At 41.1% G+C, this 20,651-nt stretch overlaps 1 protein-coding gene across 1 annotated transcript in view; it reads left to right on the top strand.

Annotated features, from left to right (window-relative positions):
• Window positions 1-20,651, top strand: part of adgrb2 (adhesion G protein-coupled receptor B2) — a 230,056-nt gene that overhangs the window by 69,124 nt on the left and 140,281 nt on the right. The window contains exons 3-4 of the mRNA XM_020586396.1: window positions 9,316-9,396; window positions 10,696-10,884. Of these exons, the coding sequence (XP_020442052.1) occupies window positions 9,316-9,396; window positions 10,696-10,884 (270 nt within the window). The remainder of the gene's footprint in view (window positions 1-9,315; window positions 9,397-10,695; window positions 10,885-20,651) is intronic.

Here is a 20,651-nt window from a genome sequence, read left to right as displayed (position 1 = left end):
CTTCCAGGCTATGAAAAACTCTTCTGACTTAGTGGAGCGCCACCTCCTTTCCATTTTTCGTGATGCCTGCTTTAGGGAGCGGAGCTGCGAGCTGTACCACGGGGCTAGCCTCCTCTGGATTAACAGACAATAAGATGTCTAAATCTGGACACAAGTTTTTCACCTGGCAGCTGTGACATTTTTGAACAGCCTGTGTCAGACTGAGACAGAGGTTCAAATAATATTTGCTTTGCAACAAGTTCACCTGGGGTGCAAGATTATCTCACATTCATCTCTTTAACAAACTGCTAGCCATGATTGTAAAAACTGGTACACATGCCTTTTGTGAACACACTATGCACAGGTCCCTGCACAAACATTCATATGTAATTGTCTGTACATTATTAGGCCAGTGCAGTGATCTTGCTTACAGTGCCTTGCGAAAGTATTCGGCCCCCTTGAACTTTGCAACCTTTTGCCACATTTCAGGCTTCAAACATAAAGATATAAAACTGTAATTTTTTGTGAAGAATCAACAACAAGTGGGACACAATCATGAAGTGGAACGAAATTTATTGGATATTTCAAACTTTTTTAACAAATAAAAAACTGAATAATTGGGCGTGCAAAATTATTCAGCCCCTTTACTTTCAGTGCAGCAAACTCTCTCCAGAAGTTCAGTGAGGATCTCTGAATGATCCAATGTTGACCTAAATGACTAATGATGATAAATAGAATCCACCTGTGTGTAATCAAGTCTCCGTATAAATGCACCTGCACTGTGATAGTCTCAGAGGTCTGTTTAAAGCGCAGAGAGCATCATGAAGAACAAGGAACACACCAGGCAGGTCCGAGATACTGTTGTGGAGAAGTTTAAAGCCGGATTTGGATACAAAAAGATTTCCCAAGCTTTAAACATCCCAAGGAGCACTGTGCAAGCGATAATATTGAAATGGAAGGAGTATCAGACCACTGCAAATCTACCAAGACCTGGCCGTCCCTCTAAACTTTCAGCTCATACAAGGAGAAGACTGATCAGAGATGCAGCCAAGAGGCCCATGATCACTCTGGATGAACTGCAGAGATCTACAGCTGAGGTGGGAGACTCTGTCCATAGGACAACAATCAGTCGTATACTGCACAAATCTGGCCTTTATGGAAGAGTGGCAAGAAGAAAGCCATTTCTTAAAGATATCCATAAAAAGTGTCGTTTAAAGTTTGCCACAAGCCACCTGGGAGACGCACCAAACATGTGGAAGAAGGTGCTCTGGTCAGATGAAACCAAAATCGAACTTTTTGGCAACAATGCAAAATGTTATGTTTGGCGTAAAAGCAACACAGCTCATCACCCTGAACACACCATCCCCACTGTCAAACATGGTGGTGGCAGCATCCTGGTTTGGGCCTGCTTTTCTTCAGCAGGGACAGGGAAGATGGTTAAAATTGATGGGAAGATGGATGGAGCCAAATACAGGACCATTCTGGAAGGAAACCTGATGGTGTCTGCAAAAGACCTGAGACTGGGACGGAGATTTGTCTTCCAACAAGACAATGATCCAAAACATAAAGCAAAATCTACATTGGAATGGTTCACAAATAAACATATCCAGGTGTTAGAATGGCCAAGTCAAAGTCCAGACCTGAATCCAATCGAGAATCTGTGGGAAGAACTGAAAACTGCTGTTCACAAACGCTCTCTATCCAACCTCACTGAGCTCGAGCTGTTTTGCAAGGCGGAATGGGCAAAAATTTCAGTCTCTTGATGTGCAAAACTGATAGAGACATACCCCAAGTGACTTACAGCTGTAATCGCAGCAAAAGGTGGCGCTACAAAGTATTAACTTAAGGGGGCTGAATAATTTTGCACGGCCAATTTTTCAGTTTTTTATTTGTTAAAAACGTTTGAAATATCCAATAAATTTCGTTCCACTTCATGATTGTGTCCCACTTGTTGTTGATTCTTCACAAAAAATTACAGTTTTATATCTTTATGTTTGAAGCCTGAAATGTGGCAAAAGGTCGCAAAGTTCAAGGGGGCCGAATACTTTCGCAAGGCACTGTACTCTGCTTTGACTTGTTTTGGTCATCCCTGTGCATTGATTGTTTTTTTTTTTTTTTTGTAGCTCAGCTCAGCTTTGGTCAGAGTCCTCTGGACTCTAAATCTATCTAAATTCTCATCATGCAATGAAACTGAAAGAAAGACTGAGATGTGAGACAGAGGGTGAGGGGGTGGAGGGCAGAATAATAGCCCAAATGAGTGTGTGTGTGGTGTGGGAGTTGAAAGATTTGAAAATATCTAATAAGAGAAAGAAAAGCATGGAGAAAGGGCAATTTGAGATTGAGAATGAAAGCAAAATGAAACAAAGCCAATTTGGCAGTTTGGAAGTATACCAGAGCTTGTGTTCTGTGCGTATATTTGCGGGTGTGTATGTGTGAAACAAAAATCACCACTCAGCCTGTGGGGCTGAGAAAACCAGGTTCTGAATCCATTTTGAAGGCACACAAATGACCTTGAAGCCCCCATAGTCAGGCAGATGCTGCCCAGTACCAAACAGATTCAAACTCCTCATATCTGCTACTAGGAGAGAGAGGTGTGAGAGAGAGAGAGAGAGGAAGAGAGACGGTGTGGGGCTGGCTGCCCAGTAACTTATAAAAAGTCAATTATGGTGCTTTTCTATCAGTTTGGGCTCTCCCAGATGGACCCTGGAATAAATAGACAGCACCAGAGTGCTACAGTATAAGCTCAGATTCGATATACAGCTGAGAAATAGCTCTGTGTGTTCCTGTGTGTGTGTATGTGTGCATGCACATGCGTGCATGTGTGTTCATGACAGTCTGCCTTTAATCATATACATTGCACTTAAAGAGCTGACAGCAGTCAACAGCAAACATTTCTGTGCCACTGTGTTTTTGTGCATGCTTTTTACTTAACACAGCCTTTTTATCCTAATACTCTTTTCACACACACACACACACACACACACACACTGACACTCATTGACATAAGGCATTTTCTAGCCCATAACTTTAACCATCAGAACTAAATGCCTAACACTAATGCTTACCCTAACACCTAACTTAAACCTAATTCTAACCCACACCCTAAAGCCAAATCTCACAAAGATGTTTCAGAAAGTGAGGACTGGCCAAAATGTCCTTACCTTCCAAAAATGCCCTTTTTTGGTTTTGTCAGTGAAGCTGTAAATACAGGTCCCAGAGAGAACCAAGAAACAGAGGAACCAGGGAGGAGAGGCGAGAAGCAGGCCTCGGCACTCTCCGCAGCCCGTGGAGGGGGTGTCAGCAAGGCTGTAAAAACGGGCCTCAAAGAGCACCAAGATACAGAGAAAGCAGAGGAGGAAGAGGAAGTTCCAGGGGAGGTTGGAGAAGACAAAGGAATTATTATTAAAATGATATGGCAGAATGCTTAGAAAGTTAAGCTTTTAATAAGTAAGGATAATCATAAGATGATTTATGTGTGTGTTTTGTTTGAAATCATTAGTGAATGTGTAAGAATAAAATGTGAAATCATTGTATTATAAGAATGGAGAAAAGTGATTTACATCTCACAAGGTGAAAAATGCAAGAATCGCAGAAAAGAGGAAGTGTCCAGTGACACAGCCTTCATTGGTTATTTCAGACAAAATTTAACAGTTCCTCAAAGAGCCAGAGGGTACTGGTTTATAAAAATTTCTCAGTACAGTAACAACTGAGGCTTTAAGGAAGTAGCTGCCACAATAACTGCAGGTTGTTGTTATTTGGGAGGTTCTGGGGTCTTATCCTGAATTAATAACATATAAGAGGGAGGTCTGCAGGGAACTCTGTTCGCAGGTTCATGGTAGTCAATTACTGAGTGAATATCTCCATCATAAAACCTCAAGCAGTGTTTGGAGCTTTAATGTTTCAAATATGCCACCTTACTGTGACAGGTTAAGCTTTATTCCTATGTCCAGGGGTTAGCATATCGTAGCCTTCATAAAGTTTTCACTATGTAGCAAGTACAAGAACACACACACACACACACACACACACACACACACATACATACAGTCTTCCCAGCAGGCTTAAATCCCGGCTCATTCTGACAAAGAAACCTTTGGCTCTAACTGGCTCTGCTCCAATCCCCTTCACTAGCCTGTTGCTTTGTACAGGCTCAAAACCATTTTACTGCGTGACATTTATCAGCCATATTTACTTCCTGTTGTGTAGCTGTGTATGTGCATATCAGTATGCTGCATCAAGGTATATTTTTGCTTTGGTGTCAGCATTCATATGTGTATTTAGATGCGCAAGGTGCTATGTGCATGTCTCTGTGCATTCATTGAGGGTGTCCCACCACTCTTTGCAATTTTTGAGTTGAGAATATTAAAAAAAAAACATGACACCTAATATGTTAATAGATGTTTACAGCAATCAATGGTCATTGGTCTCATTGAGACGGGGACGAGTCAGCCTACAAATGGGAGGCTGAGCAGCTGGTTCTGTGGTGTAGCCACAACAACCTGGAGCTGAACACGCTCAAAACAGTGGAGATGACAGTGGACTTCAGCAGTAAAGTCCTACAAGTTCCTGCGCTCCACTATCTCCCAGGACCTGAAGTGAACGTCCAACATCAGGAATATCATCAAGAAGGCACAGGATGTACTTCCTGTGCCAGCTCAGTAAGTTTGACCTGCCCCAGGAGCTGCTGATACAGTTCTACAGAGGAATCATCAAGTCCGTTCTCTGCACCTCCATCACTGTCTGGTTTGGCTCAGCAACCAAACAGGACAAGTACAGACTTCAGTGGACAGTCAGGACTGCATAAAAGGTCACTGGTGCAAGCCTGCCCTCCATGGAGGACCTGTACACCTCATGGGTAAAAAGGAGGGTGAAGAGGATCACTGCAGACCCCTCACACCCAGGACACAATCTGTTCGAACTCCTCCCCTCTGGACGCGTTACAGGTCACTGTACGCCAAGACAACGAGGCACAAGGACAGTTTCTTCCCTCGGGCTGTCACTCTGATGAACACTTGATCCATGACAGTATGACTGGACAATAACCCTCAATGTAATACCTCTAAATATACATTGTACAGATTATATAGATCTGTACAGGTCTCTATTTGTAAGTACTCTATTTTTTTCCTATTTATCTCATTTCACAATGAGCATTCCTTTGTCTGTCTGCATTGTTTACTGCCTGTTTATACTGCTTATTTTGCATTGTTTGTACTGTTTGTTGCTTGTTAATACTGCTTATTTTGTTATATTACACAGACTTATGCTGGTTTACTGTTTACTTGCCCCTTGCATGGGGATATGTACATACACATTGAGAGCCGATGCACCAGAGTCAAATTCCTCGTGTGTCCGACACACCTGGCCGATAAAGCAGATTCTGATTCTGAATCTGATTCTGATCATAATGCAGAGGAAATTGGCACCTGAAATTAGCTGGAAAAACAGAGTGAAGGGTCTGTTTTCCTTGGATTAGGATCTGTTCTTTCAAAATGAAGTCTTCTTATTTAAATCAGATGTATAAAAGTGTAGCAGCTTTTAGGAGATCCTGAATTGTGTAGACTCAAACACCCTCACATGAGACTGATGAGGACCTGTGATTTTTTTTTTCTTGTTCAAGGGAAACTTGTAAAATATGTTTTCACTTCTCTGACTCTTTATTCAAATGAAGTGATACTGCTGCAGTAGCCATGGATGGAAAATGGATTCCCCTGAAGAAACAGCTGAAGAGGGTGAAAAAGAAAAGTAGGAATGAGAGAGGGCAAGATGATTTGATGAAGTCTGTGATGATCTGTCCATTAAAGTGCCATCCAGAACATTAAACAGTATAGTGGGGTTTGTAAAGGTCAGTCCTCTCAGAGGTTTATCCATATTGATCTTACTTTTGATTGTGCCGAACTCCACACCAGTGTCTATTTAAATCCTGATCTGTGGCGTAGGAGAGAGAGAGAGAGACTGACAAAGAGAAAGAGGATTAAAGTGATAGTAAGACAAGTCCTCCTTAGTGGTCACTTTATGTGAGCCATTACTCCTTTTTCCTGCTCTGCTTGAGCACACAGGATTTAATCAGAGACAGATTCCAGAAAATGATTTGGAAACTCCCAGACTGGGGCACACACTTACGCCATCCCTCTCAAAATAAATCCGCATATTTTCTGAAATGTTCGAAAATTCTGTAACTTTATGTTATCTTGTTGTTTCATTTGATTATTTCCCATGAACCCTCACAACAAGCTTTCTCTGTGCAAGTCTCAGTTACCTTATTTGATTTCTCTTCAAAACTCGCTTGACCTTGAAGTTGTTACAGTCTGTTATCTTGAAGGACCTCTCAGAGAACTTATTCCTGTTCTGAGGAGTGAGGGGAAAGGAGGCTGTCTGAAGAAGTCCTGACTGAGGATACACAAAAGCATCCTTTGAGGAAGTCTTTTATAGAATAACATGTTTCTTTATCTGAAATCAGTTGGTGATTGGATGCTTCAGTCAAAGGATCAGAGGAAAGGACATCTCATGTCTGCAAAGACATGTTTCCTCGACTCACTGACTACTCTCTTCTCACATTTTCTCCTTACGTCTTACATGGGTGGGATGCAAGGGAAGGAAACATGGACACAATTAAGGGAAATGGGATGTACCCACTTAGTCAGATCTTAAACCTAGCAAACACTTGATAGGGTACTGTATATCTGGGGTGATAATAATACAAGCACAGCTTGCAGTCATGTGAAAAAATTAGGACACCCTTTGAAAGCATGTGTATTTTGTAACATTTTTTAATATATGGTTATTTAATCTCAATTTTAACAATACAGAGAGATTAAAGTAATACAACTAAACAAAACTGAAGAAAAGTCTTTTCAAGATCTTCTGTAAATGTAATTCTACAAAAATGCCTATTCTAATTTTTTCACATGACTGTTGGTTTAACATGAGCAGCATTGCTTATGTTTGTGGTACCTGTTATTAGACATGACCAACAGGAGGAATTAGAATATGTTAAGGGGAACTGGTTATTGACTTTTTTAAAGTGGTCCCCCTTATCAGTTGTCACTACCTAGCATTTTTAATGCATTATTAATTGTGGACAGAGGTGTGTGAAGTTTTGATGAAGTGTTGTTTCTGGAACCTGCTGCTGAGGAATTTAAATTTTAACATAGCGCAAGGATTTTTGTGCTTGATTGTCAAATTAGATGCAACAATATTCAGTATTTTTTGGCAAAGAGAAGAGTTAAATTTGTTTAATGTCTTCTAAAGCACTTTCAGGTCACTGTTGCACCATTTGCTAATTTGATTTTTTTTTTAAATCAAACTAGCAAACCACACATGTACAGTTTGCTTAATACCCAAAACTCTAGCCAGCTGCAGACAATAGTCTAGACAGCACAGAAAAAATATTACATTATTCCCATGTTAAAATATTGTACTTTGGCCTTTAATGGTAGTGTTCCTGCTGGGAACAGTGCACAAAACAAGGAAATGGGAGGGAGAGTTAGACAGTATGAATGCAACAGTGAGAGCTAGAGTATAAAAGAGAAGGCATTTTCCCTGACAAACAGTTGTTTCTGTAAAATTAGAGACCTACAGTATTTGCAATGGGAGTTTGAGCACTCATGACAAAGCCTCACTTCAAAGATATTCATGTTTGTGTGGGTGTCTCTGTTTGTGTATTTGGAGGCATTGGAGGGTGTGTTGTGTGTGCATGTGTTTGTGTTTTCCCCTTAGGTCAACTCCTTGATAAAGGATAATGTGAACAAATTTCAGTATCAATCGCTTTTACACTGTGTAATCTAATGCAAACACACTTACATACCATGCTGATTATGCACCATAGATACTCTGTATGTCTCAGCTTCTCTGCATACACTGCAAAAAAAAAAAAATGGGTGAAGAACCTGGTGATAAATATCTGCTAAATCAAAGATTGTTTCCCCTGTGTTGCTGAATGTAAGCCTATAGATCCATTTGCACTGAACAGAACAGGTCTGCACTCCTGCTTCCCTACTGAGGTAAAATGGACTTAGAAATATTGCATGTGTTATGTCCGTGGCCCTGGCCACCCCCAGCTCGTCAGCTGGTATGAGTAATCCCAGTAGCACTGCCCCCACACAGGTGGGAGTGCATTCCGGGCGATGAGGCACACCTGCTCTCAATTATCAGAGCAATACTTAAGGAGAGCGTTAGTGTGTCCTCATTGCCAGATGATCGCCTGTAATTCCACCAGTAACTTTGCTTGGCATCTATGTGTACCTGTCACTATGTGTACCTGTCATTAAGCTTGATCTTATGTTTTTTTTTTGGGGAACTGTATGTTGTCAATTTGTGGATGTTTTAGGCATCAGCTTGTCTGGATTCCTGCCCTTTGTTGCTTTGGTTTTCTCAGCACCAAGTGGTGCCGTGACTGTTACCTGTTTTCCTCAGTGCAAGGAGACCTGCTCTTACTAAGACTCTGGATCTCCACTATCAGTTGTCATCACAGCATCCTACTGCCTGCCTGCTCTGCCGTGGACCTGCTCATCTGACCAGCTATCTGCTGCGCCCTCTCCTGCTGCCCTGGACTGCTTCTTTTGCCTGCAGCACTCACCTGCCAAGAGCCGGCCCAGTCGGCTAATCAGCAAGCTGCGTCCCACCTTTGACCCCGGGTTGCATCACCAGCAGTCCAGTCCACCCAGCGCTCCCAGCTGCCGCGCGACCGGCGGATGAGACCAGCCCTGTCACTTCTCCTCTATACACTCATTAAATGCACTTACCTTGTCAAGCCTGAGTCTGAGTCCTGCATTCTTTTTGAGTCCACTCACGTACTATATACAGCATGCCATAACAGCATGTTTTTACTTTTACCATACCTTCTCTCTAGGCAATCATTCTGTTTCCAATAAGCCTCGCCATTTATATGAGATGTTCTAGTTCAAATGATATATCAGATCAAGGTTGCTGTCCTCTGTAGCAACTATATATAATATGTTTCTGCACAATGTGGGCTAAAAACGTATTCGAGAGTTTCTTAATTATTCTACTACACTGAGCAAGTCAAGGAAATGTAAGCATTTGTGTTGTGGATGTACTCAAAAAACATGCCTTTTTTTGACTTGTCTGAATGTACAGAGTGAATCTAAATGGTGATAAATGTGTATTTACTATAGCTTTAAAACCAGGTTTCTACTGTATATGCTATGACAGAATTATCCAGTATGTTGTAAACAAACTGGATTTCTTTATGCCAGTATTTTTTTTCTCATCTTCCCACACTTAAAGTCTTGCTAGAATATGTACAGTATATTTAAATTCAGTTTCTGTGAGAAGAAAAATCAAAAGGCAGTCTTTGTCTTTTGTTTATTTCAGACCCATATGATGATGATTTGAAGGTGAAGACCCAGAGACCTCGATCAGCTGACCAGCCAGGTGTATTTCAGGCACAAACAGGTGAGTCATGAGTGTGTGTGTATATGGGCATACATACACACTAGAATAGGTCATATGCTAATTAGAGCTTGTGCACATACTGTATGCCTACACACATACACATGCACATTTTTAAAGCCTTTAGCAGTGAGATAATGAGTTACCATAATTCTATGAGTATTAATATCTTGGAATATCATCTCAAAATATATTTTTCTAACATGATCACTGTCTTCAAGATTATCCACTCACTGTTTATCCACATTAAGGGGCTTAAATATCTTAATGACACCAGGTCCAGCTGTGTGACAATGACATGCTATAGAAATCAACAACAGAACAACACAAGAAAAGCTGTACACAACAAATGATGAATTAGGGCTATCTTAACTTGTCAAAATGTCTTTCATCCAGGAGACAAAGATAGAAAGAAAGATCATAACTACAGATAGAAAGTCTGTTTGGTTATTGTACTATAAGCACAAAACCCTTTCATCATCTATCAGATAGTCCCAGACTTTTCTCCTGACAGTTAAATAGATTATGATTTTGTCTTTTTTATTATAGTAATATTCCAGTGGTGTCAGAGATATCCAGAAGAAATTGTTCACATTATTTCAGTAAATAAAACGATTCTTGCTAACAAGAAAGCAAACATGTTTTGATGCTTTGAGTTGTGGGAAAATTGCAACTTCACCCTAGCCTCTTTGTTGTGACTTTTTATGTGACTCCTATTATACAACAGTATGTTTATTGCAGCTCCAGCATAAATGCTAACTATACTGCACAACAATTTACCCTGTGGCATGGACCATGAGCCAGCGAGCTGAGATCATCTTCAAGTTACTACTGACAGGTGGCAAATGAAAGGAAAAACCAACATAGTGTCTCAGTAAGGTGCCGAGCCACCAATTGCTGACAGAACAGCTTCAATGCACCTTGGCATTGATTCTACAAGGGATGAACACCATTCTTCCAAAACATAGTCCCTCATTTGATGTTTTCATGATGAGAGTGGAGATGCTGTCTAATACATCTGTTCAACATCTCTCCTGGGTTCAACTGAGTTAAGATCTGGTGACTGTGAAGGCTGTAACATATGAGTCACATCATTTTCATACTCATTAAACCATATAGTGCCCCCTCATGCCCTATGGATGGGGCCATTTTCATTCAGGAAGAGACTGTTCATTTATTCAGTTTTTTCATGTAATTTGACACGTTTGTAACAATGAAACATTAGCACCATATGGAACTGGAATCATCGAGGATATACAGTAAGTGATTAGCTTCTGTGTCTTCACCTGTTGTGTTCTTTAGGTGATCCTGCAGCAGAGGAGTGGTCACAGTGGAGTGTGTGTTCACTCACATGTGGACAAGGCTGGCAAGTGAGGACACGTTCATGCGTTTCTTCTCCCTATGGGACACTGTGCAGTGGCGCCCTGCGGGAAACACGCATGTGCAGCAACACTACTTCTTGTCCGGGTGAGCCGGGGATCACAGGCTCAGGTACGTTTAGCAAACTTGTATTGGATGTCTTTAAGCATTGCCTGAATTCGGTGATGCTTACTAATTAGTACTAACATGCAGCTATAAATCATATGCTTCCTGCTCAGCACTTCACTCAGCCATGTAGCATTTATCGGTCCTTTTATGATGTGTTACGAAAGCTGTATAACTGAAGAAAATAATGACTGTGTGAAACACTGTCACTTTTGAGGAAGGTAGGTGGTATTCACATATGCACATACACATCACATGGAATCTGCTCAAGCGAAACATAATCTAACCACGGTGCAGAAGAAAAAAACACCACAGGCTGTGAATGTCATTTTATCTTTTCACTTCACACTACTGGCCGAGGGAGAAAGAGCAAGAGAGACATGGTACCTGAGCTCCATGTCACTTAGTCCATTAGACCTGCCACAGTCTATCTTTAGCTCTCGCATGCTCTTTCACTTTTCTTTCCATATTGTTCTCATTTTCCTCTTTTTGCCTATATGCACAGTGTCCATGTATCATTCGGACCACATTTGGACAGTTACACATTTTACAGTGCCTTGCGAAAGTATTCGGCCCCCTTGAACTTTGCGACCTTTTGCCACATTTCAGGCTTCAAACATAAAGATATAAAACTGTAATTTTTTGTGAAGAATCAACAACAAGTGGGACACAACCATGAAGTGGAACGAAATTTATTGGATATTTCAAACGTTTTTAACAAATAAAAAACTGAAAAATTGGCCGTGCAAAATTATTCAGCCCCCTTAAGTTAATACTTTGTAGCGCCACCTTTTGCTGCGATTACAGCTGTAAGTCACTTGGGGTATGTCTCTATCAGTTTTGCACATCAAGAGACTGAAATTTTTGCCCATTCCGCCTTGCAAAACAGCTCGAGCTCAGTGAGGTTGGATAGAGAGCGTTTGTGAACAGCAGTTTTCAGTTCTTTCCACAGATTCACGATTGGATTCAGGTCTGGACTTTGACTTGGCCATTCTAACACCTGGATATGTTTATTTGTGAACCATTCCATTGTAGATTTTGCTTTATGTTTTGGATCAGTGTCTTGTTGGAAGACAAATCTCCGTCCCAGTCTCAGGTCTTTTGCAGACTCCATCAGGTTTCCTTCCAGAATGGTCCTGTATCTGGCTCCATCCATCTTCCCATCAATTTGAACCATCTTCCCTGTCCAAAGTTTGCCACAAGCCACCTGGGAGACACACCAAACATGTGGAAGAAGGTGCTCTGGTCAGATGAAACCAAAATCGAACTTTTTGGCAACAATGCAAAACGTTATGTTTGGCGTACAAGCAACACAGCTCATCACCCTGAACACACCATCCCCATTGTCAAACATGGTGGTGGCAGCATCCTGGTTTGGGCCTGCTTTTCTTCAGCAGGGACAGGGAAGATGGTTAAAATTGATGGGAAGATGGATGGAGCCAAATACAGGACCATTCTGGAAGGAAACCTGATGGAGTCTGCAAAAGACCTGAGACTGGGATGGAGATTTGTCTTCCAACAAGACAATGATCCAAAACATAAAGCAAAATCTACAATGGAATGGTTCACAAATACACATATCCAGGTGTTAGAATGGCCAAGTCAAAGTCCAGACCTGAATCCAATGGAGAATCTGTGGAAAGAACTGAAAACTGCTGTTCACAAACGCTCTCTATCCAACCTCACTGAGCTCGAGCTGTTTTGCAAGGAGGAATGGGCAAAAATTTCCGTCTCTCGATGTGCAAAACTGATAGAGACATACCCCAAGTGACTTACAGCTGTAATCGCAGCAAAAGGTGGCGCTACAAAGTATTAACTTAAGGGGGCTGAATAATTTTGCACGGCCAATTTTTCAGTTTTTTATTTGTTAAAAAAGTTTGAAATATCCAATAAATTTCGTTCCACTTCATGATTGTGTCCCACTTGTTGTTGATTCTTCACAAAAAATTACAGTTTTATATCTTTATGTTTGAAGCCTGAAATGTGGCAAAAGGTCGCAAAGTTCAAGGGGGCCGAATACTTTCACAAGGCACTGTATGTTCTTCAGGACATTCAACTTGAAATAAAATCATGGATACTAAATTAAAGGGCCAAGACTCACATTAAGTTGAGTAGATTTACATCATTATAGAAAATCCCAGTTCCTTTATTTTATTGTTCCTCAGTCCTCGATCCTCGCTTCACCCAGAGGTCTTTCCAGTCCATCATAATGAAGGACATCCCAGGGCTGTTATTTCTGCTTTGAAGAGTGAGGAGTGAAGAGGCTGCCTGGATGAGCTGTAACCGAGGATACACAAGTGTGTGTGTGTCCATCGCACAAGTCTGTTATGGATTAACACGCCCCTTTATTAGAAATCAATTTGTGATTGGACACTTCACATAAAGGCTTGAGAAAAGGATGTCCTCTCTCCTTGCATCTTTTTCTTACATCTTACGCGGGGTGGCACTAAGACGCAAAGAGAAGGTTTAAGTGAGGGAAACATGGATGCAATGAGTGGAATTGGGATTCGCCTTATGTATGAGCTTTAGTCCTTTATACACATAATACCCGCATTTAGGATTTCAAAAGTAACAAGAGAAATACACAGGAAGTCAAACAAAATGTGCAAAACCCTCTGCAGTCTGAAGTTTTTGACCCATAGACATGAGCAGATACTGGTCATGCTCTCTCAAGCCTTCATTGCAGCCACCTTCTGCTCCTGCTTGTTGTGTGGTCTCTCTGGCTGTAGCCCAGTCTTCAGTATGTGGACTGCAGCTAAATCAGACTGAGATCAGGTGATAGATTAGGCAAGTTGATGTTATTCCACCTATTCGCCCTGAAAAGCTCTGTGGTTGGATATTTCTCATTATCCTGCTTAATGATGAAAGTCATCCAATGAGTTTTGAATGAATGAATGTATTTGACTGAATCTGCACAGAGAGTGCCACTGTGTATCTTTGCATTCATCCTGCTGTTTCTGTCAGCAGCAAAGTCATCAGTAAATGCCTATGTGCTCCACTGGCAGCCATGCATGCCTAAACTAAGAGAACCGCGACAGTTTGAGAGATGATGTGGTACAGTATACATTAAATGGCCTATGTGTAGCTCCCACACAGGTTTTCTATATTAATGTAAACCCTAAAGGTGAGACCTGAGATTTAATTCCAAAGTGAGTCTGAAGCATAGAACCTGAAGAACAAAACTGTGTTACTGACCAAATATTATACACATAATATGGAAAAAATTGCATAATGAACAGGCAAGTTGCTGAAGATATTTTAATTTACGTTGAAAACTGAGATACCTGTCTATACAAAGATGGAAATTCCTGACTAGATGTTAAACCTGTGTTTACAGTGATAAGCACAGAAAACATTCACATAATTACAGTTTGCTTCAGCTTTACATGATCTGCAATGGCAGTTCCAAAATATACTGAACCAATTAAATTACATTTTCTTATGCATACTTGCTCTACCAGTCAGGTTGAGTATACCCAGCCCTGTCTGCTTGCTGTAAAAAGGCGACCACTCTTCTAGTTTTCCACAGCAACACAACACAATCAATCCAGATCAAGTCACTTAAGAAACTAGTGTGCAGCTCATCCTGACAAAGTGTGGCTGTTGTCTTGGCTTTGTCCTTTGTTATATAAGTGAACTCTACATCTGTGCAGGGCTTTGTACACATGTATGCTTTTGCATATAAGTTAGGAGTTAGCCAGTCTTTTACTGATGCATCTCAATCCTCCTAAAAATCAAACAACAACATGAAAGGAGGGGCATTTTCCATCCCTTGTTGTCTTGTTCTTATGCAAATGTACCAACACAATTTGTATGTTTAAGTGCCTCATTTTTCATTCAGTGTTGATATTAATATCCTCAGTTGCTCCTTTGATTGGATACTGGTTGCTGAGTTATGTTCTATATTTTTAGTTCACTTTTATCCCCACTGCTCTGATGTGTGGCTCTGGAGGGACTTATAGGTGCACTCCAGGGACTGTTTGAATGGGCGGTCACACCAAATTCATGTAGAACTGGCAATGTGTCAGAAAAAATACATAATGAATTATTACTTTTTTGACTTTGACTTTGGAGAAGAATCAACAGTTGTGTTTAATTTGGTAAACTCTTGAGACTAGTATTCAAAACCTGGCCACCTGTGGTCCAGCAGGTCATAAACAAACATAGAGTACAGTATAATACACAGAAGCAGACACACAATTGTTTCAGCTGAGAGCCAGCCTGTATTTGGGCTTTATTTCACAGTTTTATATCTCAACTACTAAAAAAAAGAAAACTGGAAAAAAAAAACTTCTGCACACTGTCTTTCAAACCTGCTGCTCAGACAATGACAGCCTGTTACACCAAATTCCTCATTTATTTGAAAGACCTGCCAGTGGAGTGCTCTTAACCAGCAGCCTCTGTTCTGTTTCATATGCTTTTACTCAAAAGCACAAATATACAAAGTACAAAGACACTCTCACAGTTTCTCTCAGTGTCCTGAGATGGGGAAAGTGTAGTCAGCATACTTAATTTAGTAGATGTGTTTTCCAGAATTTTCTTTTCAATTTTTTTACTATTTGTGTTTGTGCACAGGTCTTAGAAGTATGGGTGTGTTATGACGTAAGTGTGGGTGGGTACTGTATGTCTCTGGGCACCTATCCCTGCATGCCTCTGTGTTAGGGGACATCAAAGGAAAGTATCTTGGACAGAAAGCCAATGAACTGAAAATGGGCATTTTTTTTCTTCTTGGTTTTTTGTTTTTTCATGGGTTAAACTCCCAAATTAAGGCAATACAGATAATCAATTTTAAGTAATGGTCTGACTCTTTACAATATATATATATACACACTGAATTATAAGGCTTTCATGCTTCAGAGTGTGCAAAGTGAAGTAGTGCCCCTTTTTCTGTTTTAGCTACTGCTCATTTATCATAGATTCAATGACATTAAAAACATGGAGTGCATTATGAATACATTATGTCCGGGTCAGTGTGTAGTCAAATGCTGAAAAAAAAATCATTCAAGTGAGAGGAGAAAAGTGCAGAATGCAATGCAATGATCTTGTGGTAGACTCACACAAAAGGCAAATACACAGATATAGGCACCCACACTCATACATAGTTTTAAAGACAAGTCATGCATCTTTATCACATATACTGTAACTTTATTCTGTCTGGTGCTTTGAATTTGTGCTGTGCTACACAAGTGTGTATGTATACATAAGTTAATATAGGAAGGCTGAGCATGAGAATGTTATCTCCTCACCTGATTTTACTGGCAGTGCGAGTCCATTTGCTTTTTTCCATATTTTTTCTCTGACAAACATAAAATTCTGGGGTTCATGAACTTCCTTTTATGACTGAGTATTATAGGACAGAATCTGTCACTTTGACTGGGACTGATCAGTTTGTGTGCCTAATTCTTTTTGATGTGTCTCCTGCTGTAAACATTCTTTTCCACCTCCCTCTGTGACTGCAATCTTGATAGCAATAAACTCCCTTTCAGACTTGCTTTAAAATGTTAATGCAGTGATTGATAGGGCTAGTGTTACGGGTACCGGGCTGTAGCACACGTGAACTGTTACAAGTATGTAGTAGTTGTAGCACACGTGAACTGTTACAAGTATCCTGTAGTACAGGAAAGAAATGATGTCCGCCATTATTTATTCACAAACATCATCAGTTCACTGAACACGGTGCGTTGTCCCTTTTTCCAGTATCATGACTGCTGTACTTTAGCTGTATCTTCATACAGGTTTCCTGGCTTCACATAGCCACACAAGTTAATATAAACAGTACAACTTCATGCCACTAGTTGGTCCAAAACTGTTTCTCTACGGTTAACTCTTCAAATATAGTTTGACTATAATTGCACTCTCAATGCACTAACATAAATTTACCATCTAGCATGACTTGGACTTATGAGCAATTGTGTCAGTAACCAAATCATTGAAAAAACCAACACATTCTAGCAAGTTAACATAACAGACTAAACACGGAGCCAGATGACCTGTGAACTTAAGAGACATGTAGCCCACTTAGGATCTTGTAGCTAGCATGTTGCTTAAGAGAATGATCGAGTGTACCACCGCCATTACTATTGCTCTCCGTGGGCATTAGCTTACATCCCACAAATACACAGAACCATTTCCCCTAGTTTCACTCTACCACTCACCCTTGAATCATAGCTCAACATTTGTTTATTGACTCTAGCAGTTTTGTGTGGTTTTCTTATTCAACACTAACCTGTAATACAGGGAAAAAAATGATGAGACAGGGAGACGTATTTCCTCTTTTCTGTGTTCTCCGCCATTATAAGGAAATAGCGGTGCGTGCGCTCCCGTCTACAGTCCCTGGAGTAAACCACAATCCCACACTGCCACCTACTGTCCAAAATGTTGCAACTACGGACACAATACAGTGGCGTTTCAAAGGTACCAAACATCTCTTCAAGAGAAGATAGAACAAAGTGTTACATGTTTTATATCAAAGTAAAATACACATCCATACAAGTGTGGGCACACATTGGTGGGCATCACACTAGCCATATGGAAACTACAGGGGATTTAGAAATGCAAAGACTTGAACTCAGGCTTACATGAAGTAAAGGCTTTAATGACATTACAGAATGAATGGTAGAAAACGCAGAGAGTGCGGCTGATCACGGGCAGCTGAGGAAACTGTGTTGACTGGACCACTGGAGGAGCAACACAGGGTTGACAGCGAGGTGGCTCACTAGATTGAGAGCCGAGAAGGAGTGTATATAAGAGGGTATGCTTGACAACCGGGGAGAGGCATTGAATAACAATACCTGAAACAGGGAACCTGTTTGTACAGTATTGTTCAAAATAATAGCAGTACAATGTGACTAACCAGAATAATCCAGGTTTTTAGTATATTTTTTATTGCTACATGGCAAACAAGTTACCAGTAGGTGCAGTAGATTCTCAGAAAGCAAACAAGACCCAGCATTCATGATATGCACGCTCTTAAGGCTGTGCAATTGGGCAATTAGTTGAAAGGGGTGTGTTAAAAAAATAGCAGTGTGGCATTCAATCAGTGAGGTCATCAATTTTGTGAAATAACAGGTGTGAATCAGGTGGCCCCTATTTAAGGATGAAGCCAGCACTTGTTGAACATGCATTTGAAAGCCTGAGGAAAATGGGTCGTTCAAGACATTGTTCAGAAGAACAGCGTACTTTGATTAAAAAGTTGATTGGAGAGGGGAAAACCTATAAAGAGGTGCAAAAAATTATAGGCTGTTCAGCTAAAATGATCTCCAATGCCTTAAAATGGAGAGCAAAACCAGAGAGACGTGGAAGAAAACGGAAGACAACCATCAAAATGGATCGAAGAATAACCAGAATGGCAAAGGCCCAGCCAATGATCAGCTCCAGGATGATCAAAGACAGTCTGGAGTTACCTGTAAGTACTGTGACAGTTAGAAGACGTCTGTGTGAAGCTAATCTATTTTCAAGAATCCCCCGCAAAGTCCCTCTGTTAAAAAAAAGGCACGTGCAGAAGAGGTTACAATTTGCCAAAGAACACATCAACTGGCCTAAAGAGAAATGGAGGAACATTTTGTGGACTGATGAGAGTAAAATTGTTCTTTTTGGGTCCAAGGGCCACAGACAGTTTGTGAGACGCCCCCCAAACTCTGAATTCAAGCCACAGTACACAGTGAAGACAGTGAAGCATGGTGGTGCAAGCATCATGATATGGGCATGTTTCTCCTACTATGGTGTTGGGCCTATTTATCGCATACCAGGGATCATGGATCAGTTTGCATATGTCAAAATACTTGAAGAGGTCATGTTGCCTTATGCTGAAGAGGACATGCCCTTGAAATGGTTGTTTCAACAAGACAATGACCCCAAACACACTAGTAAACGAGCAAAGTCTTGGTTCCAAACCAACAAAATTAATGTTATGGAGTGGCCAGCCCAATCCCCGGACCTTAATCCAATCGAGAACTTGTGGGGTGATATCAAAAATGCTGTTTCTGAAGCAAAACCAAGAAATGTAAATGAATTGTGGAATGTTGTTAAAGAATCATGGAGTGTAATAACAGCTGAAAGGTGCCACAAGTTGGTTGACTCCATGCCACACAGATGTGAAGCAGTTATAAAAAACTGTGGTCATACAACTAAATATTAGTTTAGTGATTCACAGGATTGCTAAATCCTAGAAACAAAAACGTTTGTACAAAATAGTTTTGTGTTTGTACAGTCAACGGCAGACACTGCTATTTTTTTGAACACACCCCTTTCAACTAATTGCCCAATTGCACAGCCTTAAGAGCGCGCATATCATGAATGCTGGGTCTTGTTTGCTTTCTGAGAATCTACTGCACCTACTGGTAACTTGTTTGCCATGTAGCAATAAAAAATATACTAAAAACCTGGATTATTCTGGTTAGTCACATTGTACTGCTATTATTTTGAACAATACTGTAGATGGTTTTGGCCCTGACGCAATGGAGAATATGAGGGACTGGGATGGCAGTGGACACAGACAGGAAGGCTGGGCCCGGTGGTTGTGGATCCGTGAGAATGACCAGGGCTCCCTGTAGAGCAACTCGTGGGGGTGTGCTGCAACCACAGCAGTCTCGAGTGAGCACAAGTACCGGCACACCCCTCAGTGGAAACCGTACATTACCATTTGTACCATAAAAGAACAATCTGGGAATTCTCAGTCTTGCTGTAACCAAAAAATAACAAATACCAGTCTTGTGTTTTTTTATAAGATACAAAAAGTGCCATGTTAATACAATAAAAATTTGGCATTGCCTTTTGGATACTACTGATACAATACAAGTACTGTATCATCATGGTAACCATGAATAATCTTCTTCTTTCGGCTGTTCCCGTTAGGGGTCGCCACAGCGAATCATCTGTTTCCACCTAACTCTATCTTTGGCATCCTTTACTCTCACACCAATTAACTTCATGTCCTCTTTTAGCACATCCATATATCTCCTCTTTGGCCTTCGTCTTCACCTCTTGCCTGGCAGCTCCATCTCCAACATCCTTCTACCAATATAACCACTATCCCTCCTCTGCACATGTCCAAACCATCTCAATCTGGCCTCTCTGACCTTGTCCCCAAAACAGCCGACCTGAGCTGTCCCTCTGATGTGCTCATTCCTAATCCTGTCCATCCTGGTCACTCCTAAAGAGAACCTCAACATCCTCATCTCTGCTACCTCCATCTCTGCCTCTTGTCTTTTCCTCACTGCTACAGTCTCTAACCCATACAGCATAGCTGGTCTCACTACTGTCTTGTACACCTTTCCTTGGATTCTTGCTGACACTCTTCTGTCACACAACACTCCTGACACCTTTCTCCACCCACTCCAACCCGCCTGCACTCGCCTCTTCCCCTCTTTCCTACACTCCCCATCACACTGGACTGTTGACCCCAAATACTTAAACTCCTGCACCTTCTTGACCTCAGCCCCCTGTAACCTCACTGTTCCACTTCCCTCCCTCTCGTTCATACACATTTATTCTGTCTTACCACGACTGACTTTAATTCCTCTTCTTTCCAGAGCAGACCTCCACCATTCCAGGTGTTCCTCCACCTGCTCTCTGCTCTCACTACAGATCACAATGTCATCCGCAAACATCATTGTCCACGAAGATTCCTGTCTGACCTCATCTGTCAACCTGTCCATCACCATAGCAAACAAGAAGGGACTCAAAGCCGATCCTTGATGTAGCCCAACCTCCACCTTGAACTCCTCTGTCTGACCTACAGCACATCTCACTACTGTCATACTCCTCTCATACAT

The sequence above is a fragment of the Monopterus albus genome, unplaced genomic scaffold (genome assembly GCF_001952655.1).
Source record: "Monopterus albus unplaced genomic scaffold, M_albus_1.0 scaffold404.1, whole genome shotgun sequence".
Lineage (NCBI taxonomy): Eukaryota > Metazoa > Chordata > Actinopteri > Synbranchiformes > Synbranchidae > Monopterus > Monopterus albus.
The sequence above is the reverse complement of the archived record's forward strand: the minus strand, read 5'-3'. Positions and strand labels throughout refer to the sequence as shown.